This window comes from Hemiscyllium ocellatum, chromosome 24, assembly GCF_020745735.1.
Source record: "Hemiscyllium ocellatum isolate sHemOce1 chromosome 24, sHemOce1.pat.X.cur, whole genome shotgun sequence".
Classification (NCBI taxonomy): Eukaryota; Metazoa; Chordata; class Chondrichthyes; order Orectolobiformes; family Hemiscylliidae; genus Hemiscyllium; species Hemiscyllium ocellatum.
The window spans coordinates 57,998,468-58,026,338 of NC_083424.1; the positions used below are offsets into that span (position 1 = coordinate 57,998,468).

At 47.3% G+C, this 27,871-nt stretch overlaps 1 protein-coding gene across 2 annotated transcripts in view; it reads right to left on the bottom strand.

Moving 5' to 3' along the window:
- LOC132827426 (SWI/SNF-related matrix-associated actin-dependent regulator of chromatin subfamily B member 1-A) overlaps positions 1-17,902 on the bottom strand; it is a 37,615-nt gene extending 19,713 nt beyond the window's left edge. Inside the window, exons 1-4 of one of the 2 annotated variants that reach the window (XM_060844115.1) lie at positions 17,809-17,902; positions 15,324-15,435; positions 8,459-8,567; positions 4,142-4,279 (exon numbers count right to left, since the gene is read on the bottom strand). In XM_060844115.1, coding sequence (XP_060700098.1) covers positions 4,142-4,279; positions 8,459-8,567; positions 15,324-15,435; positions 17,809-17,892 — 443 coding nt within the window. In that variant the 5' untranslated portion in view covers positions 17,893-17,902. Of the gene's footprint in view, positions 1-4,141; positions 4,280-8,458; positions 8,589-15,323; positions 15,436-17,808 lie in introns of both variants that reach the window. The other variant, XM_060844114.1, reaches the window with a different exon arrangement.
- Between the last annotated feature and the right edge of the window lie 9,969 nt (positions 17,903-27,871).

The following is a 27,871-nucleotide window of genomic DNA, read 5'->3' on the forward strand; positions in this document are numbered from 1 at the left end:
TCTGTGGACATGGGCGAGACTCTCGGATGGTTTGTTGCCTCCCGGGTGCCAGGGTCCGAGACGTCTCGGACCGTGTCTTCAGAATCCTTAAGGGGGTGGATGTGCAGCCAGAAGTCGTGGTACACATTGGCACCAACGACATAGGTAGGAAGAGGGGTGGGGAGGTCATTCAAGAGCTCAGGGAGTTAGGCTGGAAGCTAAAAGCTAGGACAGACAGAGTTGTCATCTCTGGGTTGTTGCCGGTGCCACGTGACAGTGAGGCAAGGAATAGGGAGAGGGTGCAGTTGAACACGTGGCTGCAAGGATGGTGTAGGAGGGAGGGCTTCAGGTATTTGGACAATTGGACTGCATTCTGGGGAATGTGGGACCTGTACAAACAGGACGGGTTGCACCTGAACCAGAAGGGCACCAATATCCTGGGGGGTAGGTTTGCTAGCACTCTTCGGGGGGGTTTAAACTAATTTGGCAGGGGGATGGGATCCGGACTTGTAGTCCAGCAATTAAGCTAGCTGTTTGTCAGGATGTCCAAGAATGTAGGGAGGCTGTGGAGAAGGTAGCACTGACAGGGAATACTTGCGGATACAGAGATGGGCTCAAGTGCATATACTTCAACGCAAGGAGTATCAGAAATAAGGCGGGTGAACTTAAGGCGTGGAACGGTACCTGGGACTACGATGTTGTGGCCATCACGGAAACGTGGATAGATGAGGGACAGGAATGGTTGTTGGAGGTTCCTGGTTACAGATGTTTCAGTAAGGTTAGGGAGGGTGATAAAAAAGGAGGGGGGGTGGCATTGCTAATTAGAAATGGTATAACAGCTGCAGAAAGGAAGTTTGAGGGGGATCTGCCTTTGGAGGTAGTATGGGCTGAAGTCAGAAATAGGAAAGGTGCAGTCACCTTGTTGGGTGTTTACTATAGGGCCCCCAATAGCAGCAGAGATGTGGAGAAACAGATTGGGAAACAGATTTTGGAAAGGTGCAGAAGCCACAGGGTCGTAGTCATGGGCGACTTCAACTTCCCAAATATTGATTGGAAGCTCTTTAGATCAAGTAGATTGGATGGGGCGGTGTTTGTGCAGTGTGTCCAGGAAGCTTTTCTAACTCAGTATGTAGATTGTCCAACCAGAGGGGAGGCCATATTGGATTTGGTACTCGGTAATGAACCGGGACAAGTGATGGGCTTGTTAGTGGGTGAACATTTTGGTGATGGTGACCACAATTCTGTGACTTTCAGCTTGGTTATGGAGAGAGATAGGTGCGTACAACAGGGTAGATTTTACAATTGAGGGAAGGGAAATTACGATGCTGTAAGACAGGATTTGAGGAGCATAAGTTGGGAGCATAGGCTGTCAGGGAAGGATGTGGTGGAAATGTGGAACTTTTTCAAGGAGCAGATACGACGTGTCCTTGATATGTATGTACCTATCAGGCAGGAAAGAAATGGTCATGTGAGGGAGCCTTGGTTGACGAGGGAGGTTGAATGTCTAGTAAAGAGGAAGAAGGAGGCTTACATAAGGTTGAGGAAACAGGGTTCAGACAGAGCAGTGGAGGGATACAGGATAGCCAGAAGGGACCTGAAGAAAGGGATTAGGAGAGCTAAGAGAGGGCATGAAAAATCCTTGGCGGATAGGTTCAAGGATAACCCCAAGGCATTTTATGCGTATGTGAAAAACATGAGAATGACGAGAACGAGGATAGGTCCGATCAAGGACAGTAGTGGGAGATTGTGTATTGAGTCGGAAGAGATAGGAGAGATCATGAACAAGTACTTTTCTTCAGTATTTATGAACGAGAGGGACTGTATTGTTGAAGAGGAGAGTGTGAAACGGACTGGTAAGCTAGAAGAGATACTTGTTAGGAAGGAAGATGTGTTGGACGTTTTGAACAACTTGAGGATAGACAAGTCCCCCGGGCCTGACGGGATACATCCTAGGATTATGTGGGAAGCAAGAGAGGAAATTGCAGTACCGTTGGCAATGATCTTTTCGTCTTCACTGTCAACGGGGGTGGTACCAGGGGACTGGAGAGTAGCGAATGTTGTGCCCCTGTTCAAAAAAGGGAATAGGGATAACCCCGGGAATTACAGGCCAGTTAGTCTTACTTCTGTGGTAGGCAAAGTAATGGAAAGGGTACTGAGGGATAGGATTTATGAGTATCTGGAAAGACACTGCTTGATTAGGGACAGCCAGCACGGATTTGTGAAGGGTAGGTCTTGCCTTACAAGTCTTATTGAATTTTTTGAGGAGGTGACCAAGCATGTGGATGAGGGTAGAGCAGTGGATGTAGTGTACATGGATTTTAGTAAGGCATTTGATAAGGTTCCCCATGGTAGGCTTATGCGGAAAGTCAGGAGGCATGGGATAGAGGGAAATTTGGCCAATTGGATAGAAAACTGGCTAACCGGTCGAAGTCAGAGAGTGGTGGTAGATGGTAAATATTCAGCCTGGAGCCCAGTTACAAGTGGAGTTCCACAGGAATCAGTTCTGGGTCCTCTGCTGTTTGTAATTTTTATTAATGACTTGGATGAGGGAGTCGAAGGGTGGGTCAGTAAATTTGCAGATGATACGAAGATTGGTGGAGTTGTGGACAGTGAGGAGGGCTGTTGTCGGCTGCAAAGGGACTTAGATATGATGCAGAGCTGGGCTGAGGAGTGGCAGATGGAGTTCAACCCTGCCAAGTGTGAGGTTGTCCATTTTGGAAGAACAAATAAGAATGCGGAACACAGGGTTAACGGTAGGGTTCTTAGTCAGGTGGAGGAACAGAGGGATCTTGGGGTCTATGTACATAGATCTTTGAAAGTTGCCACTCAGGTGGATAGAGCTTGTAAGAAGGCCTATGATGTATTAGCGTTCATTAGCAGAGGGATTGAATTCAAGAGTCGTGAAGTGATGTTGCAGCTGTACAGGACTTTGGTTAGGCCACATTTGGAGTAGTGTGTGCAGTTCTGGTCACCTCATTTTAGGAAAGATGTGGAAGCTTTGGAGAGGGTGCAGAGAAGATTTACCAGGAATTTGCCTGGAATGGAGAATAGGTCGTACGAGGATAGGTTGAGAGTTCTCGGCCTTTTCTCGTTGGAACGGCGAAGGACGAGGGGTGACTTGATAGAGGTTTATAAGATGATCAGAGGAATAGATAGAGTAGACAGTCAGAAACTTTTTCCCCGGGTACAACAAAGTGTTACAAAGGGACATACATTTAAGGTGAAGGGTGGAAGGTATAGGGTAGTTGTCAGGGGTGGGTTCTTTACCCAGAGGGCATGGAATGCGCTGCCCGTGGGAGTGGTAGAGTCAGAATCATTGGCGACCTTTAAGCGGCAATTGGATAGGTACATGGATGGGTGCTTAATCTAGGATAGATGTTCGGCACAAAATCGTGGGCCAAAGGGCCTGTTCTGTGCTGTATTGTTCTATGTTCTATGAACACCAAGAGCCTTTATCAGGCAGAGGTGAAGCTGAAGCACTCAAGGAACACACACACCTCCAAATATCGCATCTACCCAATCCTTCAAACACCACCTGATTGAGCGTGAGTGTCAGCATATTGCACATTGGATTTGTCGGCTGCCCCAGAACCCACTGAGGAGTGGAAATGAGCCACCTTCAATCCCACAGCAGCTAGTTGAGTATGTGTGAAAGAACAAATTTCCATGACAGTCACACTAGTATGCCCTTGTTACCAATGGCACCACAGTTAACAACCAGGCACCAATACAGATAGATACAATAAACACTACAGATGATCCCCACCAACCCTCTTCCGATAAGCAGGGACTCTCAAGAAGCTAGTGGGTCCAGAGCAAAAATTCCCCAGGGATTCCTGTGAAGATTATTTTCCCTCCACAAGGCAGATTTAACAACATGATCACTATTTTTTGGTCCTATTAACTGTTAAACAGGGCAAAGTAAGCAGGCTTCCTTCTCTGAATTATGGTTGAATTTAATCAATTCAAATGTCATTCTCATTTTCCCAATGTCAGCAATTGACCAGATTAAGGAATTTGGTTTTATTGTTCGCTATGATGGGATGTAAATGGGGGACCTTTGGGTGCCTAGTCCGGGACCAGCAACATTGACCTATTGTCATCGAGAGAAAAAGGCTCTCAGCCCCCGACAAACTTAGCAGTAAACCTCAATAACACTTACCAGAGTGGGAATGTCCTTTTCTTGTCCCGGCTCATACGGTTGCGGTTTATGGTTGTAGAACAGGGCACAGCATCCAAGTGGTGGGAGCTGTTGGGCAGGGTAGGCACCCACTGACTATTGCGCTTCGCTTTCGGCTCTCTGTATGGGAACAAAGGAATACAGACACACATGAGATTGCATTGGAAGGGCTCCATGGACACACCTCCAAATTTATATCAAACTGCCTGTTTTATATACAATACCTCATTACAACGTAGGGCTGCTGGGGAAATCAAGACGGCATGCAGAGGGCAGGGGCGAGCGTGGGGAGAGAGAGGGAAGGGCATGTGCAAGATGAGGAGAGCACATGCGAGAGCAGGGGAAGAGTGCGCAAAGTGGGGGCAAGGATGAGCAGGGGGCAAGGGCTCGCAAGGGGGGGGGAGAAGGGTGCACTCAAGGGTGGGTAAGGGCATGTTGGGGGGGGGGGAAGGTGCACGCAAGAGGGGGGAAGGTTGCGCACATAGGTGGTGGAAGTGTGCGTGAGGGGGGAAAGTGTGCGCGCGCGTGAGGGGGAAAAGGGTGCGCGCGCGAGAGGGGGAAAAGGGTGCGCGCGCGAGAGGGGGAAAAGGGTGCGCGCGCGCGAGGGGGAAAAGGGTGCGCGCGCGCGAGGGGGAAAAGGGTGCGCGCGCGCGAGGGGGAAAAGGGTGCGCGCGCGCGAGGGGGAAAAGGGTGCGCGCGCGCGAGGGGGAAAAGGGTGCGCGCGCGCGAGGGGGAAAAGGGTGCGCGCGCGCGAGGGGGAAAAGGGTGCGCGCGCGCGAGGGGGAAAAGGGTGCGCGCGCGCGAGGGGGAAAAGGGTGCGCGCGCGCGAGGGGGAAAAGGGTGCGCGCGCGAGAGGGGGAAAAGGGTGCGCGCGCGAGAGGGGGAAAAGGGTGCGCGCGCGAGAGGGGGAAAAGGGTGCGCGCGCGAGGGGGGGAAAAGGGTGCGCGCGCGAGGGGGGGAAAAGGGTGCGCGCGCGAGGGGGGGAAAAAGGGTGCGCGCGCGAGGGGGAAAAAGGGTGCGCGCGCGAGGGGGGGAAAGGGTGCGCGCGCGAGGGGGGGAAAAGGGTGCGCGCGCGAGGGGGGAAAAGGGTGCGCGCGCGAGGGGGGGAAAGGGTGCGCGCGCGAGGGGGGGAAAAGGGTGCGCGCGCGAGGGGGGGAAGGGTGCGCGCGCGAGGGGGGGAAGGGTGCGCGCGCGAGGGGGGGGGAAGGGTGCGCGCGCGAGGGGGAAGGGTGCGCGCGCGAGGGGGAAAGGTGCGCGCGCGAGGGGGGAGGGTGCGCGCGCGAGGGGAAGGGTGCGCGCGCGAGGGGGGAAGGGTGCGCGCGCGAGGGGGAAGGGTGCGCGCGCGAGGGGGGAAGGGTGCGCCCGCGAGAGGGGGAAAGGGTGCGCCCGCGAGAGGGGGAAAAGGGTGCGCGCGCGAGAGGGGAAGGGTGCGCGCGCAAGAGGGGGAAAGGGGGGTACGCGCGCGAGGGGGAAGGGTACGCGCGCGAGGGGGAAAGGGTGTGCGCGCGAGGGGGAAAGGGTGTGCGCGCGAGGGGGAAAGGGTGTGCGCGCGAGGGGGAAAGGGTGTGCGCGCGAGGGGGAAAGGGTGTGCGCGCGAGGGGGGGGGGAAGGGTGCACCAAAAGAGAGGTGAAGGGAGTGAGGGGGTGGAAGGGCACAAGCATTTGGGAAGGTGTGGGTGGCGTGCAGATGGCAGGGAATGGAGACCATCAGGGGTGAGGGGCACCAGCGAGTCGACAGTGTCCGTGCAAGCAAGATAGATCGCGAGTGACGGGAAGCTCACCAGAGGGGGCGGTGGAGCACGTGCGAGAGATGGGGAGGCAGTGCTGCGCAAGCAAGAGACATTGTAAGCAAGAGACAGAACTAGCAGTGGTTATAACTGAGGCTCACCACACCTCAAACAAGGGAAGCAGTTGTGAAGGAAAATCTTTCATGGTAACGTCAGCCAGTGCAGGAATTAAACCCATTCTGATAGTGTCACTCTACATCACAAACCAGCTATCTGGTCACCTTACATAACCGCAACACTAATTTGACAAACCATTACACTTCCAGCATTCAGTCTGAAAACCAGCAAGGTCCATCATTCAGCCTACAACTGATTCTGACCAAGCACTTATCCTCTGAACTTGCACTAAAGGCGCCAGTGGCTTACCAGACAACAGATCCGCTCGCTCAATCGAGAGGTAGATGACTTTTGATGTTATAATTGAATCTCACTGGCTTCAGACAAAAGGAAGACATTGAGAAGGTGAGTCCTTCATGTCAATCTCAGCCAATACAGGAATTAAACCCACCCTATCGTAATCATAAACCCAGCCATCCAATCATCTGAGCTTGCCCCAGTATTTATTACCCCAAAATCGGCAGCACCCAGCACTAGCCCTCACTGATCCTGAAAGCAACCACTGACCCAGCAAAAATATTAGAAACCAGCACTGACCCACTATCATCCTGCAAACAGGTACTGCCCGAGTGTTAATTCTACAAACCATGACTAATGGTAAAGATGAAGACACCATAGTCTTACCAGACTATAGGACTGCTTGCTCATTCAAGAGAACAAGTGACAGCAATGGAGACATGACTGGCTTAACCTGAGGGTCACCAAGCCAGCCCTCGTCCTCACCCTACAAAATCGCACCACCCTGCCCTCATTCCACAAAACCAGCACTACACCTGCACTAATCCAAGAAACAGGATTACAAACAGGCATTAACTGTCAAGGTAAAGTCACCAGCGTCTTACCAGCTGATAGGTCTGCTCGTTCACTGAGAGAGAGAGAGAGAGAGAGAGACACTAGTGGTGATGGTTATAACTGAGACTCACTACGCCTCAGGCAAGGGAGAGGTGGAGAAGGAAAGTCCTTTATGGTAACCTCAGCCAGTGCAGGAATTCAACCCAAGGTCTCAGCATCACTCTATAATCACAAATCAGCCATCCAGCCTTTCAGCTAACCACAGCATTCAGATCACAACCAGTACCACAATACCACTCAGCCTACAGGGTAGCATGAATCCTAGAAACCGACAGATCAAACCCCAATCCTTCAAACTGACACTAAAGGTCGCCAGTGTTTTATCAGATAATAGGGCCACTTGTCATTTGAAAGAAACGTACTTTTGTTGTGGTGAGATCTGAGTGTCACCACGTCTCAGTTGAGGGGAAGAGGTTGAGGAAGAGACACTTTATGGTAACCTCAGCCAGTGTAGTATTTGAACCCATCCTGCTGACATCATACTAGGCTGCAAATGAGATGTCCAGCCACTCATGCCACAAAGCCACTGACTGTGCACTAAACCAAAAAAACTGGCACTGACTGAGCACTAATCCTATCAACAAGCACTCACGATAAAGGTAAAGATGACAGACTTACCAGACCACAGGGCTAGCTGTTGTTGTACCTGAGGGTCAGCGCCACTTAGGTGAGGGCGAGAGGTTGAGGAGGAGAGACCTTCATAGTGACTTCAGCCAAAGCAGGAATTGAACCCACAATGTTCAGATTACCCTCCATCACAAATCAGCTGCCCAGCCATCTGCGCTAACCATGGCACTCAACCTCCAAGCTAGCATTCATCTTACAAACCAGTACTACCTAATCTTATAAACCGGCACTATTGGTAAAGGTAAAGTTGCCATGGACTTACGGGACCATAGGGCTGCTTACTTACTAGAATGAGAGAGACACAGACAACTGGATTGTGGTTATACCTGAGGATCATCACGCCTCAGGTGAGTAGAAGAGATCAGGGAGGACATGGTAACCTCAGCCAGTGCAGAAATCAAACCTATGTTGTTGGCATCAATTTGCATTGCAATCTAGCTATGTAGCCATCTGTGCCAACTGTTGCACTGATTGTGCTAGCCAGCACTACCCCAATACTAATCCCACAAACCAGCACTGACCGAGGACTCTGTCTCCAAACCCATAATCCCCCAATACTAATAATACAAAGCAACACAGAATCCTGAAGCCATTCCTGAAGAAGGGCTTATGCCCGAAACGTCGATTCTCCTGTTCCTTGGATGCTGCCTGACCTGCTGCGCTTTTCCAGCAACACATTTTTAGCTCTGATCTCCAGCATCTGCAGACCTCACTTTCTCCTCGATGACTCTGAGTGTGCGTGTTGTACTGGGTCAGTACAAGATATAGACAGTACAGACAGATGATGGTTCAGTGTCAGAGTACTGTACCACATCTGTGATAGTATACTACATCTGTTAGATACATACTCCAGTGAAGCAGGTAATAGCTGTGTGTATGTGTACTGTACTGGGTCAGTGTTAGATACAGTTAGTACCTGAGATAGGCAGGTGGTTCAGTGCTGATCGAGATGGCTTTGTACTTCTCATCATTTCCCTCTAGGATTTCCTCCACCTCCGCAGCTTTAAGAAGCGTCACGCTGGTAGCTAAAGTGGTATAACCATGATCTGATCAATTAAAAAAACACAATATAAATACTTCAAATGTACTGTTTTAATCTAAAACCTGAGAAAACAGCAAACTTTTGGAGTTCTGTACTTTCAGTCTCCCAATTACGCTTTGCAGGTTCTCTCATGATCATCTCCAAATACCCAATCTCTTCATCAATTCCTGACCACCTGACCCAGGAAAAATCTCCTGATTCAGAACTCCACACAAGTGCACCTCCACTGCCACTGCATGGCTTACCCTCACACCCAGTACTAACTGCTTCCCACAAAGCACCAGCCTGCTGTGCTGTACCAATCACACATCGGAGCCTGTTCCTCCCTCTGTGGAACACGAGCTCTCCCCAACACCCACACTCATTTGTGGGTCCTGCCATTTTCCCATCCTCCATGGGGCCTGCTTTCCCTACGTATTAATAGTCACATGACTGCCAGAAACCTCAGAAGAGCTTAAGGGAATCCATAGACCTATCTCCCATTAAACTGGAATCATTTTGTTACGGATGTGGTAATTCTGTCATTTATAGAAATAATGTGACTATCAGTGTGTGGGTGTGCACCAGTCCAGAATTAGACGACAAAGGTTTAGGGTCAGATGGAAAAGACTTAAGAGGCTTAAGGTGCAACGTTTCACTCAGAGGGTGGTGCGTGTATGGAATGAGCTGCCAGAGGAAGCGGTGGAGGCTGGTACAATTATAACATTAAAAAGGTATCTGGATGAGTATATGAATAGGAAGGGTTTACAGGGATGTGGGCCAAGTGCTAGCAAATGGGACTTGATTAATTTAGCATATCTAGTCAGCATGCACGAGTTAGCTCGAAGGGTCTGTTTCCAAACTGTACATCTCAATGACTCTATAATTCATCAAGAATTTAATTAACACTTATCACTGAGTCTCAGAATTGTTATAATACAGGAGGCAACAATTCAGCCTACTGTATCTGCACTAGCTCTCCACATGAGCACATCAATTCAAAACATTTAAACAGGTCAAACAAGTGTCTCAGGCTAATTACATAGCAGTACATCAAATGAAAGTGGGATATTAGAAACATCCTTTGCACCTTTGGATGGGAGGAATTTGAAACATAAATATGGTTCCCACACCTGCTCAGTATTCAGAGTTAATGCAGTGGAGTTCTCTGCTAACACTCGCTGTTGCAGTCATACCTAAAGAGCACAGTACAAAAGGCCAGAAAGAAGCAACTGAAAAATCACAGAATCCCTACAGTGTGGAAACAGGTCCTTCAGCCCAACAAACCCATACTGACCTTCTGAACAGTAACCTACCCAAACCCATTCCCCTACCCTATTACTCTATATTTACCCTGCCTAATGCACCTAAACTACACATCCCTGGTCACTATGGGCAATTTAGCATGGCCTTTTCACCTAATCCAGCTGAGGACAAATCATCCAGAACAGTAGCTGGTTATATCTCTGTCAGAATGTTACAGCAAAAAAAAGTGATCCACTGTGCCCATGCTGGTTCTTAAAAGGAGTTCTAAAGAATGAGTCCCATCCCCACACACTTTACTCACAAACCTGCAAAATTTCCCTTTGAATAGGAATTGGCTAATTATTTGAAACGTCATTACCAAAGCTGCTTTCACCATCTTTTCAAAGTTAGAAGTCACACAACACCAGGTTATTGTCCATAACACATAGGAGCAGAAATTAGGCCATTCTGTCCATCGGGTTTGCTCTACTATTCAGTCGTGGCTGATGGGTTTCTCAACCCCATTTTCCCACCTTTTACCCGTCACCTTTGATCCCCATGGCAATCAAGAATTTATCTGTTTTAAATATACTCAAAATATACTCAATGACCTGACCTCCACGACCTTCTGTGACAATGAATTCCACAGGTTCACCACTCTCTAGCTAAAGAGGTTTCTCCTTAGCTCCGTTCTGAAAGGTCTTCCCTTTACTCTAAGGCTGTCCACTCAGGGCCGTGTCTCTCCTGCCAATGGAGACATCTTCCTAAACATTCAAGCTGTTCAATATTCTGAAAGTATAAATCAGATCCCCCCTCCTCCTTCTAAACTCCCATAGAATACAGTCCCAGGGTCTTCAAAAGGTCCTCATATGTTAAGCCTTTGATTCCTGGGATCATTCTCATGCACCTCCTCTGGACCCACTCCAGGGCCAAGACATCTTTGCTGAGGTATGGGGTCCAAAATTGCTCACAATACTCTAAATGTGGTCTGACCAGAGCTTTATAAAGCCTCAGAAGTACATCGCTGCTTTTATATTCTAGTCCAACAGGTTTATTCAAAATCATAAGGTTTCGGAGCACAGCTGCTTTGTCAGGTGAAGTGGAAGGAAGCAAACAGGCACAGAGTTTATATGCAGAGAGATAATGGCAAAATCATTCCAGGTAATTAAGAGTGTCAAAAGCAAAGTACAAGTTATCCTAGCCTGGGAGAAAGCTCAAGTACTCACAGGGAATGCCCAGTATGGAGTGAGAACAGACCCATGACTAAAAGAGGACTGTGATGTGGAACTTTTAACTTTATTCTTATTTACTATTTTATACCTGACAGTCAAGATTTGGAGGCATTGGTGTTGGACTGGAGTGTACAAAGTTAAAAATCTCACAGCACCAGGTTATAGTCCGATAGGTTTATTTGGAAGCACTAGCTTTCGGAGCGCTGCTCCTTCATCAGGTAGTTGTGGAGTATAAGATCATAGGATACAGAATTTATAGCAAAAGGTTACTGTGTGACATAACTGAAATTATATCAGACGTGGAATGTTTGTTAAGTCTCTCATCTTTTAGAATGGGCATGTTAGTTTCAGTTCTTGCACATGTAATTTCCAGAACTTCCTTAAAGTTACATTCTCAAGTGAACTTTTAGCCATGTCAGCCCAGATAATGCACTGACAGTGTGAGGTGCCCTGTGTGAGGCCGCCTGTGCCCCAATGTTCAGACTGATTCTAATCTAAAAAAGGGATTTACAGAATCTTACATGTATTCATGCAGTTTTTGAGCAAAATAAAATGTAATTCTGCAAGCACATATTCACCCAACAAACGTGTGTGTGCACAGGGTAGCATGAGCGTCTGTGCGAGAGTGAGAGTGTAAAGGGGTATAAATCTGAGAGAGATGTATGTGTGAGCGTAGGAGAGAGGGTCTGCATGAGTGTAAGGATCTATAGGAGTCTGTGTGTATGTGCATGTAGTGCGTGGGGTCCCCTGTACTGTGACATGAACCCCAGGTCCCAGCTGAGGCCATCCCCATGAGTACTGAACTTAGCTATCAACCTCTGCTCGGCCACTTTGCGTTACTGCCTGTCCCGAAGTCCACCTTGGAAGATGATCACCCAAAGGTCCGAGATCGAATGTCCCAGACCGCTGAAGTGTTCTCCGACTGGGAGGGAACACTCTTGTCTGTTGATTGTTGTGCGGTGTCCATTCATCCGTTGCCATATTCTCTGCTTGGCACTTACACACACACTTTCTCACAGACTTATACCCCTTTACACTCACACATACCCATACACACACACTCTCTTATACTCAATCACCCCCCCGCGCACACACCCTCACATATAAGTTTGTGGGGTGAATTTGTACTTTACTCAAAAACTGCATGAATCCATGTAAGATTCTGTAAATCCCTTTTTTAGATTAGAATCCGTCTGAACTTTGTGGCACAGATGGCCTCACACAGGGCACCTCACACTGTCAGTGCATTATCTGGGCTGACATGGCACATATTGATAAAGTTCACTTGAGAATGTAACTTTAATAAAGTTCTGGAATTTACATATGAAAGAACTGAAACTGTCATGCCCTTTCTAAAAGGTGAGAGACTTAACAAACTCTTCAGATCTTCTTCAATATATAATTTCAATTACGTCACACTGCAAACTTTTGCTACAAATTCTGTATCCTATGATCTTATACTCCACAACCACCTGATGAAAGAGCAGTGCTCCGAAAGCTAGTGCTTTCCAAATAAACCTGTCGGACTATAACCTGGTGCTGTGTAATTTTTAACTATGTATACCTGACTAAGTGTAATGTTGAACTTTTAACATTTTTCTTCATTTTTCTACTTTTTACCTACGTACCTTGAACCTAAGATGGCGTTGTCAATGGTGACATTGTAAGCAATTCGGTATCCTATACTTGAGTACACATGACAATAAAACCTAATTCTATATCCTCTCTCCTTAAACTGTAACTTCTGGTTCTAGACTCCCCACTGGGAACATCCTTCCTCCATTTATCCTGTCACAGTCCCTATCCTGTTCCAATCCCTAATGGGGAAGCAAGCCAGTCAGCTCACGTCCACACTGACCCTCCAAAGTGCATCCCGCCTAGACCCACCCTCCTACCCTATAACCCTATATTTCCAATGGCTAATCCAACTATCCTGCATATCCCCAGACACGGTGGGCAATTCAGCACTGCCAATCCACCTAATCTGCACATCTTTGGACTATGGAAGGAAACCGGAACACCCGCAAAAAAATCCATGTGGAAACAGGAGAATGTCTGCGTGGAGTTTGCACAATAGCCCGATGCTGGAAACAAACCCGGGCGTGATGAAATACTCTGACACTGAGGCAGCAGTGCTTAGCCTGAGCCACTTTGTCATCCCCTGTCCATGATGGAATACTCTCCACTTGCCTAGATGTGGATAACAACACTTTAGAAGCTTGACACCATCCAGAGAAAACAGTGTGCTTGACTGGCACCCATCCACAATCTTCAATATGCACTCCCTTCACCCCTGCAGTGGCAGCAGTGTGCATCACCTGCAAAATAGATCGCAGCAACTCACTAAAGGCCCCTTCTATAGCACCTTCCAAACCAGCAACCTCTAACACCACGTTGCACAAAGATGGGAACACCATTACCCGCAAATTTCTCATTACCCTCAATTGGAAACATATCACTGGTTCGATATCCTACAATTAAGTGAACTGAAGTGGGTCAAAGCAGCTCACCAAATACTTAAGAGTACAGACGGGCGATACATGCTGGCCCAAGCAACAACACTCATATTTCTGGATATGAGTTTGCTCATTGAGCTGGAAGGTTTATTTCCAGACGTTTTGTCACCATGCTAGGTAACATCATCATTGAGCCTCTGGTGAAGCACTGGTGGTATGGCCCGCTCTTTATTTACGTCTTTGGTTTTCCTTGAATTGGTGATGTCATTTCTCAGGGGGTGATAAATGGGATCCAAGTCAATGTGTTTGTTGATAGAGTTCCGGTTGGAATGCCATGCTTCTAGGAATTCTCTTGTGCGTCTGTTTGGCTTGTCCCAGGATGGATATGTTGTCCTAGTCGAAGTGGTGTCCTTCCGCATCTGTATATTGTCATTTACAAAACACTTTGCAAGAACTGTAACAAACACGACTTTGGACAAACAGGCAGAAATAGTGAGAAACAGATACTAATGAGAGTGGGTCATGTCTTTTTGTGGATAGTTGATGTTCATGTATCCTGGTGGCTAGTTTTCTGCCTGTTTGTCCAACGTAGTGTTTGTTACAGTCCTTGCAAGGCGATTTGTAAATGACAACATACAGATGCGGAAGGACACCACTTCGACTGGGAGAACATATCCATCCTAGGACAAGCCAAACAAAGACACACACAAGAATTCCTAGAAGCACGGCATTCCAACCAGAACTCTATCAATAAACACATCGAGTCAGACCCCATCTACCAGCCCTGAGAAAAAGAACAGGAAATGACATCACAGCAGGAAATGACATCACCAACCCAGGTAATCTAAATACAAATAAAAAGTGGGCCAAACTACCAGTGCTTCACTGATGATGTTGAAAAATGTGTTGCTGGAAAAGCGCAGCAGGTCAGGCAGCATCCAAGGAGCAAGAGAATCGACGTTTTGGGCATAAGCTCTCATCTGCAGCCCTCACTTTCTCCTCACTGATGTTACCTAGTACGGCAACAAAACGTCTGAAAACAAACCTTCCAGCTCAGTGAGCAAACTTATATCCAGAGCCTCAACCCGAGCTACAAATCTTCTCAAAACTCACTAACCCATATTTCATTAAAAAAAGCTTTAAAATTTGAGTCACTAGAGTCTCAAGCAGTCCCAGTACCATTGCAGAGAGGGAGAAATGCAGGAGCTAGAATTGCTCATTAAATGCAATTGCATCAAAAGCAGAATCTAGTGGTTGGTTCCCTCTCCTCCACAGAGAACTCAAGATTGATGACAATGCAAATTCTTCAGAGTTGCTCCTGTTGTGGGTTCTGCAATGCAGTTCAAGTATTGGAACAGATCGAGACTAGGGTGAGCAATTTTAAAATAGCAACATTATCAGCACATTCCACCACTAGCATGCTTATTTCCAGTTCAGTAAAATTCCTGACTTGTGCTGAGTTAGCTTTTTTCAGCCTTGAGCTTGATGAAAAGGTTCAGAGTTGGGCTCTGGGAGTGAATGAAGCCATAAATCACAGTGACTATCCACTGATCTCCATTTGGAATGCAGGTGAGAGGGGTTGCAATGGTGTGACAGTCTCCACAGTTGAAAAGAAGGTCAACATACTTTCCACCATACAGAATTAATAAGCTGAGGTTTCAGGGATGATCCTGGTACTAATATTGCAGAGAGAATCAGCATCTTCAGGAGAGCTGGTGGAGACTAATAAATACAAAACACTTTACCTGACAGGAGCATTGCAAATGTGTGTCCTTTCAGCAATAACTGACTGACCAGTCACATCACAACAGAAATATAGACACCTACCATGTGAGGATGCCACAATCTTCTTTCTTTCTTCAACTGTAGCTAGTCGGCGACACAGAGATGGGTATCTTTTGTACAGGGAACCCCTGAACATGCGCAAGTAGTTACCAACCTGAGGCAGAGAGAGTTTATGAAAGAACTTACACCATCATCTCAACAAGTTTAAAAACAAGAGTTAAAAAAATTCTCTCACAGCACTCCCACAATCGCCCAGAGAAGTGACAGTGTTTGCTGCAGATTGCACAGGAAAAAGCAAACTCACTTCACTAAATGCAGCAGGAACTTCCTCTTATCTGCAAGATCCAGTGTCCGAGTGCAGCTTTGTAAGACTTTGGTTAGGCCACATCTGGTGTATTGCATTCAATTCCAGATGCCACATCATAGAAGGATGTGGAGGCTTTGGAGAGGGTGAAGAAGAGGTTTACCAGGATGCTGCCTGGATTGGAGGTTATGAGCTATAAGGAGAGGCTAGAAAAACTCAAGGTGTTTTCTCTGGAATGGCAGAGGTTGAGGGAAGGCTTGATGGAAGTCTATAAAATTATGAGATGCATAGATTGAGGGAAAAAGATTCTGACCATCACCTCTGAGTTGAAATGTGTAATGCATTTAAAGCAAGAGGAGGAAAGTTCAAAGGAGATGTGAGGGGTAACTTTGGAGGCAAATACAATAGGGGGGGTTAAGGACTTTTAGATAAGCACATGAACATGCAAGGAAATGGTTAGATATGGACCAAGGGCAATCAGAACAGACAGGTTTAATTTGGCATCCTGTTTGGCACGACATTGTGGGTTAGTGCTCATTCTTGTGCTGTACTGTTCTATGTTCTAAGCCAAACCGTGAAACCTTCTAACTTGACACAGCACCAGTGAACCCACGACTGACCCCCAGTCATGTCACAAACTGAAGACTTCCCACTCTCAGGTCAATGTTCAATTCAATCATAGAATTCCGACAGCGTTGAAAGAGCTATTCAGCCCAGCAAGACTGCACTGACCTTCTGAAGAGAATGCCACCTAGGTCTATGCCTGACCCTATCCCCACAACCCCTCAATCTCCCTGGCTAATCTGCCTAACCTGCACATCTCTGGACACTACAGGGCAATTTAGTATGATCATCCATTTAGCCTGCACATCTCCAGACTGTGGGAAGAAATCGGAACACCCGGCAGAAACACACACAGAGGGAAAATGTCCAAACTTCACACAGGCATTCATTCAAGGTAGCGGAGGGCAGGAGAGGGGTTAGGGATGCTGGGGCAGGGGGCAGGCAAAGGGGAGCAGGGTGGGAGGGGGAACAGGAACAGGGTGGGAGGGGGTACAGGGGCAGGGCGGGGAGGCAGGGCAAGAGGGGCACAAGGTGAGGGGGGAAAGGATGGCAGGGTGGCGGGGAGAGCAAGGTGGGGAAGGGCAGGGTGGAGGGAGCAGGATGGTGGGGAGGGCAGGATGGTGGGGAGAGTAGGATAGGATGGTGCGGCGGGGGGGAGGGGGTGGGGAGGGTAGGATGGTGGGAGCGGGATGGTGGGGGTGGGGAGGGGTTGGGGGTGGGGAGGGGTTGGGGGTGGGGAGGGCAGGGGGTGGGGGAGTGCGGGGTGGGGGGGTGGGGGTGTGGGGTGGTGGGGGGGTGGGTTGGTGGGGGTGGGGTGGGGGTGGGGAGGGGGTGGGGGTGGGATGGTGGGGGTGGGGGGTGGGGTGGGGGTGGGGAGGGGGTGGGGTGGGGAGTGCAGGGGGTGGGGTGGGGAGGGCAGGGGGTGGGGAGGGGTTGGGGGTGGGGAGGGGGTGGGGAGGGGTTTGGGGTGGGGAGGGGGTGGGGTGGGGTTTGGGGTGGGGAGGGGGTGGGGTGGGGAGGGCAGGGGGTGGGGTGGGGGTGGGGAGGGCAGGGGGTGGGGTGGGGGAGGGCAGGGGGTGGGGTGGGGGTGGGGAGGGGGTGGGGTGGGGGTGGGGAGGGGGTGGGGAGGGGGTGGGGTGGGGTGGGGAGGGCAGGGGGTGGGGTGGGGGTGGGGTGGGGGTGGGGAGGGCAGGGGGTGGGGTGGGGTGGGGGTGGGGAGGGCAGGGGGTGGGGTGGGGTGGGGGTGGGGAGGGCAGGGGGTGGGGTGGGGTGGGGAGGGCAGGGGGTGGGGGAGTGCGGGGTGGGGAGGGCAGGGGGTGGGGTGGGGGTGGGGAGGGCAGGGGGTGGGGTGGGGTGGGGAGGGCAGGGGGTGGGGGAGTGCGGGGTGGGGAGGGCAGGGGGTGGGGGAGTGCGGGGTGGTGGGGGTGGGGAGGGAGAGGGTGGGGAGGGCAGGGGGTGGGGTGGGGGTGGGGAGGGCAGGGGGGGGGGTGGGGTGGGGAGGGCAGGGGGTGGGGGTCGGCAGGGTGGTATCGGGTGGGGGGGGGGGGAGGACGGAGATATCTGAGGCCGGAACGGGGTGAATGAAGGTGGTGTCTGTGGGGGTGAGCTCTGATTCTGCGGGCCGTTGTCAGTGACAGTCGTTCCCGGGCTGTGTCTCACCTCTGAGCCGATCATGTACCACTCTCCCGCCTCCTCCAGCTGGAATTTCACCGGCTTCTGGCCGAACGTTTTACTCGCCGCCATCTTGCCCCCCCGCCCGGCACTGCGCATGCGTCAGAGTCTAACAACCAGCAGACAGGCCAAAGACATCCCATAATAATCAAACATCCCATAATAATCAAACATCCCATAATAATCCAAATCAGATCCTCAGTAACAAAAACATCCCAGAATAATCATCAAATGTTCCATAATAATCCAAATCAGACACTGCTCTCCCATTACAGTCCACAATAATCACTACACGTCCAAAATAAATGAAGTCAGACTCCTCCTCAAATAATAGTCCATTATACTCATTTAAAAATCCCAGGACGATCACAACACATCTCATAATAATCCCAATCATAACCCATCCTTCGCAAAAACACTCCATAACAATCACCAACCATCCCATAATAATCCATGTCAGAATCTCTCATCACAGTTCATAATAAGCACAAAAATATCCTATAGAAATCGCAGAAACATTCCATAATGATCCAAACCATACAAAAACAATCCATAATAATCTTAAAAGTGTTGTATAATAATCACACAACCATTCCATAATGATCAAAATGAGAACATCCCTAAATAACAGTTCATAATAATCTCAAAAGCAGCCCATGATAATCACAAAAGCATCCCATACTGATCCAAATCAGAACCTCCCCAAAATAACAGTCCACAATAATCACATAAACATCCTAGAAAAATTCCCAAAGCAGCCCAGAATAATCCACAAACATCCCATAGTAATCCCAATCAGAAACATCCCCCAAACAATAATCCATAGTAACCCAAAAACGTCCCATAAAAATTCCGAAAGGAGTCCATAATAATCCTCAAATGTCCTGTAATAATTTCCAAATGTACCATAATAATCACAAAAACATCCCTTGATAATGGCATGATGGCTAGTGGTTAGCACTTCTGCCTCGTAGTGCCAGGGACCCAGATTCAATTCAGGTGTCTATCTGTGTGAAGGTTGCATGTTCTCCCCGTGTCTGTGTGGGTTTATTCTAGGTGCCCTGGTTTGCTCCAACAGACCAAAGATGTGCTGGTTAGGTGGATTGGCTATGACAAATTATTTACTGCATCTGCTGCACCCGATGTGGCCTCCTCTATATTGGGGAGACAGGCTGCCTACTTGGGGAACATTTCAGAGAACACCTCTGGGACACCCGGACCAACCAACCCAACCACCCCGTGGCTCAACACTTCAACTCCCCCTCCCACTCCACCAAGGACATGCAGGTCCTTGGACTCCTCCATCGCCAGACCATAGCAACACAACGGCTGGAGGAAGAGCGCCTCATCTTCCGCCTAGGAACCCTCCAACCACAAGGGATGAACTCAGATTTCTCCAGTTTCCTCATTTCCCCTCCCCCCCCCTTGTCTCAGTCAACTCCCTTGAACTCAGCACCGCCTTCCTAATCTGCAATCTTCTTCCTGGCCTCTCCGCCCCCACCCCCACTCTCCGCCTACCATCCTCACTGTGACCTCCTTCCACCTATCGCATTTCCAGTGCCCCTCCCCCAAGTCCTTCCTCCCTACCTTTTACCTTAGCCTGCTGGACACACTTTCCTCATTCCTGAAGAAGGGCTCATGCCCGAAACGTCGACTCTCCTGCTCCTTGGATGCTGCCTGACCTGCTGCGCTTTTCCAACAACACACTTTCAGCTATGATAAATTACCCATAGCGTCCATGGATGTCTAGACTAGATGGCTTAGTCATGGGAAATGTAAGGTTACAGGGATTGGGTAGAGGAATGGGTCTGTAAGGGATACTCTTTGGAGGGTTAGTGTGGACTTGATAGCCTGAATGGCTTGCTTCCACACTGTAGGGATTCTATGATTCTGTAATAATCATACATCACAAAAATCCACAATATTATCCAAACATCCCATAATAATCCAATCAGAACACCACCCCCATACAACCAATTATAATCAAGAAAAATCACGAGAAAGCCCATTTTAATCCCTAATCATGGCATAATAATCAGACAGAAACATCCTAGAAAGTCCTGAAACATCCTATAATAATGCTGATCAGAAAGCCCCAAAATCCCATAATAATCCCCAAAACTGAACATAATAAGTAAGAACATTTGGCCCATTGAGACTGTTCAACCATTCAATGAAATCTTGGCTGATCTGACAAATGTCCGCTTTCCTGACTTTCCCCATAACTCTTGATTTCCTTACTGATTAAAAATCTCAGTCAGCATTAAATATATTTAACAACCTGCCCCTACAGTTTTCTGTGGTAAAGATTTCTACAGATTTACTACCATCTGTGAGAAATATTTCCTCCTCAGCTCTATCCTAACTGGAAACCCCCTACTCTGAGATTATGCCTCCTGGTCTTACACTCTCCCACAACAGGAAACAACCTACTGCATTTACCTTGTTAAGCTTCCAAAAGTTCTTATATGTTTCAATAAAGAGTCCTCTCATTTTTATAAACTCCAAAGAATACACGTCCAACCAACTCAATCTCTTCCCAAAAAAAATCCCTTGATAGCTTGAATAAACCTTGTGAACCTTCTCTAGAGTGCCCCAGTGCCAGTATAACTTTCTTTAGATAAGAGAACCAAAACTGTTCATAATATTTTGGCAATAGTCTGATGAGAGTTTTTTTAAATAGTTTTAACACAACCTTCCTATTTTTATACTGCATTCCCTTTGAAATAAAGACTAGCATTCCATTTAGAGTCATTGAGTTAGAGAGATATACAGCATGAAAACAGACCCTTCAGTCCAAATCATCCATGCTGACCAGATATGCTAAATAGGTCTAGTCCTATTTGCAAGCATTTGGCCCGTATCCCTCTAAACCTCTAAAACTGCTGACCAAGTAAGGCTGCTGGACCAGATAACATCCCTGGCAGAGCACTCAGAGGATGTCCTGACGTACTGGCAGATGTTCTCACGGACATCTTTACATTCCCTGAGCAGCGCCATAGTTTCAACATGCTTCAAGGCAGCTACCATCATTCCCGTGCCAAAGAAATCGTCAGCGTCCGGTCTCAATGACTACCGCCCCATTGTGTTAACATCCATCCTCATGAAGGGTTTTGAAAGGCTTGTGATGACACATATTAAGACTCTGCTGACCCCTCAGTAGACACTCTGCAGTTCGTGTATCATCCCAACCGCTCAACAGATGATGCCATTTTCACATCCTCCATCTGGCCCACACCCACCTGGAGCAGAAGGACACCTATATCAGACTACTGTTCACAGACTTCGATTCTGCACTCAACACAATCATTCCTCAGCAACAGATTGGAAAGCTGAGTTTGCTGGACCTATATACCTCCTTTTGTAACTGGATCCTGGACTTCCTGACTGGGAGACATCAGTCAATCCGGATTGGGAACACCATCTCCAACATCATCACAGTGAGCATGGGGTTCCCCAGGGCTGTGTGCTCAGTTCACTGCTGTTAACTCTGCTGACACGACTGTGCAGCAATGCACAGGTCAAATCACATCATCAAGTTTGCTGATGATTTGACCGTAGTGGATCTCATTAGCAGGAACAATGAGTCAGCAATCAGAGAGGAGGTGCAGCGGCTAACGGACTGGTGCAGACCCAACAATCTGTCTCTGAATGTGGACAAAATGAAAGAGATTATTGTTGACTTCAGGAGGACACAGAGTGACCCCTGTCCACTGGACATCGATGACTCCCCGTGGAGATCATGAACAGCACCAAATGTCTTGGCATCCACCTGGCAGAAAATCTCACCTGGTCCCTTAACATCAGCTCCACAGCCAAGAAAGCCCAGCAGCGTCTCTACTTTCAGGGTAGGTTGAGGAAAGCACACCTTCCACCGCCCCCCCCCCCCACCCATCCTCTCTACATTCTACCAAGGATTCATTGAGAATACCCTGAGCTGCTGCATGGTTCAGGAATTGCACTGTCTCGGATCCTAAGACCTTGCAATGGATAGTGAGGATAGCAGAGAGGTTCACTGATAGTGAGGGTCCCTCTTCCTTCCATTACAGACATTTACACCACACGCTGCATCCGAAAGGCTAAACGCATTGTGAAAGATCCCACACATCCCTCACCCCACACATACCTCCTGCCATCTGGCAAAAGATACCAGAGTATTCAGTCTCTCACGGCCAGACTGGTTCTTCCCCGAAGCCACCAAGCTCCTTCACACTCCATGATCAGACTCTACTCCATCGGAATTTGTACAGTACTGTGCCTATTAACTTGACGTGTCAGGAATCACTGCGCTGTCCCGTGTGTTTTGCACTTCTTATGCACTTTATGCCACATTGTGTATGATCACGTAGTTTGTGCTGTCCATCTAGCACCTTGGTCCTGGAGGAACACTGTCTCATTTTTTACTGTATTAGTTGTATATGGGAGAAATGACAAATAAAGCTACTCTTGACTTTTGACTTGACCAAACCCTTCCTATTCATATTCTTATTCGGATGCCTTTTAAATGTAATTGTATTGGCCTTGATAAAGTGGGCACTGTAAAAAGCACAGCAGGTCAGACAACATCCAAGGAGAGGGAAAGTTGATGTTTTGGGCATAACCCTTCTTCAGTCTCCATCTGTACCAACCTCCATCACTTCCTCTGTCAGCTCATTTTGTACACATACCACACTCTGCCTGAAAAAGTTACCCCTTAGATCCCTTCTAAATGTTTTCCCCTCACCTTAAACCTATGCTCTCTAGTTTTGGACCCACCTACCCCAGGGAAAATATCCATGCCTCGCATGATCTTATAAACCTCTACAATATCACCTCTCAGCCTCCAATGCTGCAGAGAAAATAGCCCTAGGCTAGTCAGTCTCCCTCCCTATAGCTCAAACCCTCCAACTGAGGCACCATTCTTGTAAATCTTTTCAGAACTTCTCAAGTTTCACAACATCCTTCCTGTAGCAGGGACACTAGAATTGCACACATTATTCCAAAAAAGGCCTAACCAATTTCCTGTGCATCTGTAACATGACCTCCCAACTCCTATACTCAATGCATTGACCAATAAAGGCAAGCATATCAAATGCCTTCTTCACTATCCTATCTACCTGTGACTCAACTTTTAAGGAACTATAAATTCACTCCTAAAGATGTCTTTGTTCAGTAACATTCCCCAAGGTCTTACCATTAAGTGATAAGTCCTGCTCTGATTTGCCTTTCCAAAATGCAGCACCTCACATTTATCTAAATTAAACTCTATCTGCCATACCTCAGCCCATTGGCCCATCTGATCAAGGTCCTATTGCAGTCTGAGGTAGCCTTCTTCACTGTCCACAACATCTCCAATGTTGGTGTCATCTGCAAACTTACTAACTATACCTCCTATGTTTACATCCAAATCATTTATATAAATAATGAAAAGCTGTGGACCCAGCATCGACCCTCATGGCACAACACTGGTCACAGGCCTCCAGTCTGAAAAACAACTCTCCACCACCACACTCTGTCTTCTACCTTCGAGCCAGTTCTGTATCCAAATAGCTAGTTCTCCCTCTATTCCAGGTGATCTAACCTTGCTCACCAGAATACCATGAGGAACCTTGTCGAACACCTTCCTGAAGTTCATATAGATAACATTCACTGTTCTGCCCTTATCAATCCTCTTCATTAGTTCTACAAAAAAATTAATCAAGTTAGTGATTAATTTTCCACGCACAATACCGTGCTGACTGTGCCTATTCAGTCCTTGTCTTTCCAAATGCATGTAAGTCCTGTCTCTTGAGATTCCCTCCAACAGCTTGCCCACCACTGATGTCAGGCTCACCAGTCTATAGTTCCCTGATTTTTCTTTACCACTTTTCTTATATAGTGGCACCGCTTTAGTCAACCTCTAGTCTTCTAGCACATCCCCTTTGGCTATCAATGATACAAATATCTCAGCAAAGGACCCAGCAATCACTTCCTGAACCTCCCACAGACTTCTGGGGTACATCTGATCAGAGCCTGGGGATTTATCCATCTTTAAGTATTTTAAGATATTCTGCACCTCCTCCTCTGTAACATGGACATTTTCCAAGATGTCGCTATTTATTTCCCCACATTCTCGATCTTTCATATCCTTCTCCACAGTAAACACTGATGCAAAATATTCATTTATTATCTCCCTTTCTTCTGCGGTTCTACACATTGGTGGTCTTGCAGATCTGTAAGGGGCTCTTTTCTCTCCCTAGTTACACTTTTGTCCTTAATGTATATGTAATATCACTTTGGATTCTCCTATTTGCCAAAGCTATCTCATGTCCACTTTGTATCCTCCTGATTTTCCAGCTCCTCACAGACTGCGTTAGGGAGCTGGTGCTGGAGCTGGAGCCGGATGAACTTTGGACCATTCAGGAGGCTGAGGGGGTGATAGAGAGGACTGATAGGGAGGTAGTCAGACTTAAGTTACAGGACAAAGGTAGCTGAGTGACTGTCAGGAGAGGGAAAGGGAATAGGCAGACAGTGCAGGGTACCCTGCGGCCATTGTTGTCAATAATAAGTATACTGTTTTGGATACTGTTGGAGGGGGTGGGGAAGGAGTGGGTGGCGGTGGGACGTGGCATACCAGGGAAAGCCACAGCTTTCTATGTTCTATGTTCTACTGCCTTTATACCCTTCTGGGGACTCACTTGATCTCTGCTGTCTATGCCTGACATATGCTTCCTTCTTTTTCTTAACCAAAATCTCAATTTCTCTTTCACCCTAATAGGAACATATTGTTCGTAGACTTTCGGTATCTCATTTTTGAAGGCTTCCTATTTTTCAGCAATCCCTTTATCTGCAAATACCTGTCTCCAATCAACTTTTGAAAGTCTTGCCTAATACCTTCAAAATTGGCCTTCTTCCAATTTAGAGCTTCAACTTTTAGGTATGGTCTGTCCTTTTCAATCACTATTGTAAAACTAATAGAATAATGGTCACTGGCCCCAAAGTGCTCCTTGGTCAACCCCCCCCCCCCCCCCCCCCCGCCCCCCCCAACATCTTGATCACCTACCCTGCCTTATTTCCCAAGAGGAGGTCATTTGCCTTGCCTGTTACCTTTACCTGCTGAGCTTGCATGCTGTCATACAGTCATAGTCAAAGAGTCATAGGGTCATACAACATGGAAGTAGATCTGCTGAGCTTTTCAAGCAATTTCTGGTTCTGTTTCTGATTTACAGCATCGAGGTAATTTTGTTTTTTTTATAGAAGCAGACTTTTCAGTCCAACTTGTTCAGGCCCATGTGACTCATGTTCCCAAACTAAACTACCCCCGCCTGCCTGCGTTTGATCCATATACCTTCTAAACCTTTCCTATTCATGTACTAAAAACGGAAGCCTGAAGAAAGGCTTAGGCCCGAAATGTCGATTCTCCTGCTCCTTGGATGCTGCCTGACCTGCTGCGCTTTTCCAGCAACACATTTTTCAGCACTGATCTGCAGCATCTGCAGTCCTCACTTTCTCCTAAAAAAAGAACATTTAAGCGACTATTGGATAGGCACATGGATGATAGTAAAATGAAGGGTATGCAGGTTAGTTTGATCTTAGAGTAGGATAAAAGGTCAGCCTAACATCGAGGGCCAAAGTGTCTGTGCTGTACTGTACTGTTCTATGTTCAATGTTCTATGGTGAGGCCTCACATGAAATATTGCGTGCCGTTCTGGTCACTACATTATAGGAAGGATGGAGAAGCTTTGGAAGGGGTTCAGAGGAGATTTACTAGGATGTTGCCTTGTATGGAAGGAAGGTCTTATGAGGAAAGGCTGAGGGAACTGATGCTGTTTTCATTGGAGAGAAGGAGGTTGAGAGGTAACTTAATCGAGATGTATAAGATAATCATTGGGTTAGATAGGGTGAGAGCCTTTTTCCTTGGATGGCGAAGGCTAACACAAGGGAACATAGCTTTAAGTTGAGAGGTGATAGATTTAGGACAGATATCAGAGTAGTTTCTTTACTCAGTGTAGTAGGGGTGTATTCTGCAACAGTAGTAGACTGTTGTATACTGCAACAGTAGTAGAACTCACCGACATTAAGGGTATTTAAATGGGCATTGGACATACATAAGATAATAATGGAAAGGTGTAGGTTAGATGGGCATCAGATTAATTTCACAGGGTGGTGCAACATCGAGGGCCAAAGGCCCTGTACTGTGTTGTTATATTCTATGTTCTTTCCAGCCAATTTTTGTAACTCAAGATCTACATTCCCGGCAACATCCTGGTAAATCTTTTCTGAACAATCACCAAGTTAATAAAATCCTTGCTTTAGCATGGCGAACAGAATTGTAAACAGTTCTCTGGAAGAGGCCTCACCACCGATCTCAACATGATGTCCCTACTCCTATATTTGAAGGTCTAAACAATGAAGGAAAGTGTACTAAACACGATTTTAACCACCCTGTCTACTTGTTGAGATTTTAAAAATTTTGAATGGGTTTTCATGGTTTGTACTTCTTTTAAAATATATGAAAGAGTGTACAATGTTAATTGACCTTAATTTTATTTTGTCTAATCTTGACTCCTGAGGGAAGGTTGAAGAGTGTTAGGTGGATTCGGTGTGGAGGTATCCCCAGTTGACATGTGTGCACATATCTCAGGTCAACATGTGTGTAGGTGTCCCCAGTTGACATATGTATAAGTATATCAAATCAGCATGTGTATAGGTGTCACCAGTCAAGTAGGAATTTCCAGTCAATATATGTGTGGGCCTCTGCAATAACATGTGTGTGGCATATCCAGTTGATAGGTCTGTAGGTATACCTAGGAAAGTATGTGTAGGTAGCCCAGTTGACATGTGTGTAGGTATCTCCAGTCAACATATGTATAGGAATCTTCAGTTAACATGCATGTGGGTATCTGCAATAAACATGGGTGCAGGGATCTCTAGACAATATATGTGTAGGTGTCTCCAGATGACTTGCATGTAGGTATCTTCAAGTGACATATGTCTAGGTGTCTCCTTGTTGTCATGTGTGTCTCCAGTCAACATATGTGTGGGTGTCTCCATTTGACACGTGTGTAGGTATCTCCCGTTGTTGAATCTGTGTCTCCAATTGACATGTGTGACATATTCCTGATGTTATGGAAGTCCAGAACTAGGGGTCACAGTCTAAGAATAAAGGTAAGCCTGTCAGGACTGAGATGAGAAAGAACTTGTTCACTCAAAGAGTTGTGAACCATTAGAACTCTCTACCATAGAGAGCTATTGGGGCTAGTTCATCAAATATATTCAAGAGAGAGCTGGACATGGTACTTGCGGTTAAAGGATCAAGGGATCTGGAGGAAAAGCGGGAGCGGGATACTGAAATCGCATGATCAACCATGATCATACCGAATGGAGGTGTAGGCTCGTAGGGCCGAATGGTCTATTCCTGCACCTATTTTCTATTTTTCTATGGTGTAGATATCTCCAGTTGACATGTATGTATTTCCAGTTGACGTATGTGAAAACTGTCTCCAGTCAACATGTGTATTTTCACCTCTAGTTGATATGTATGTATCTCCAGTCAACATTTGTGTAGATGTCTCCAGTCAACACGTGTGTCGATATCTCCTGTTGACATGTGTGTCTCCAGTCACTGTGTGTTTAGATGTTTCCTATTGGTTTGTGTGTGTCTCCAGTTAACATGGTATGTGGTTATCATGGTTTGAACAAGAAATGTGTCATAGGAGGCCATATTTCATTCTTCTCATAAAAGGGTAAGTGTTTCAAAGACAGTCATTGCAATTAAAGGTGATTCTCAGGAAGGACAAAAAGGAACAGACTAGTTTACTGCTCTGATAAAATAGAGACAAACTTTTCATAATTGTAAAACCTAGCAAGACCACTAGAACAAAGGATGACACAGTAGCTCAGTGGTTAGCACTGCTGCCTCACAGCATCAGGGGCCTGGGTTTGTTTCCAACCTCAGGTGACTGTGTGGAGTTTGCATGTTCTCCTTGTGTCTGTGTGGATATCCTCCGGGTGCTCTGGTTTCCTCCTACAGTCCAACGATGTGCAAGTTGGGTGGATGAGCTGTGCTAAATTATCCTGTACTGTTCAGGAT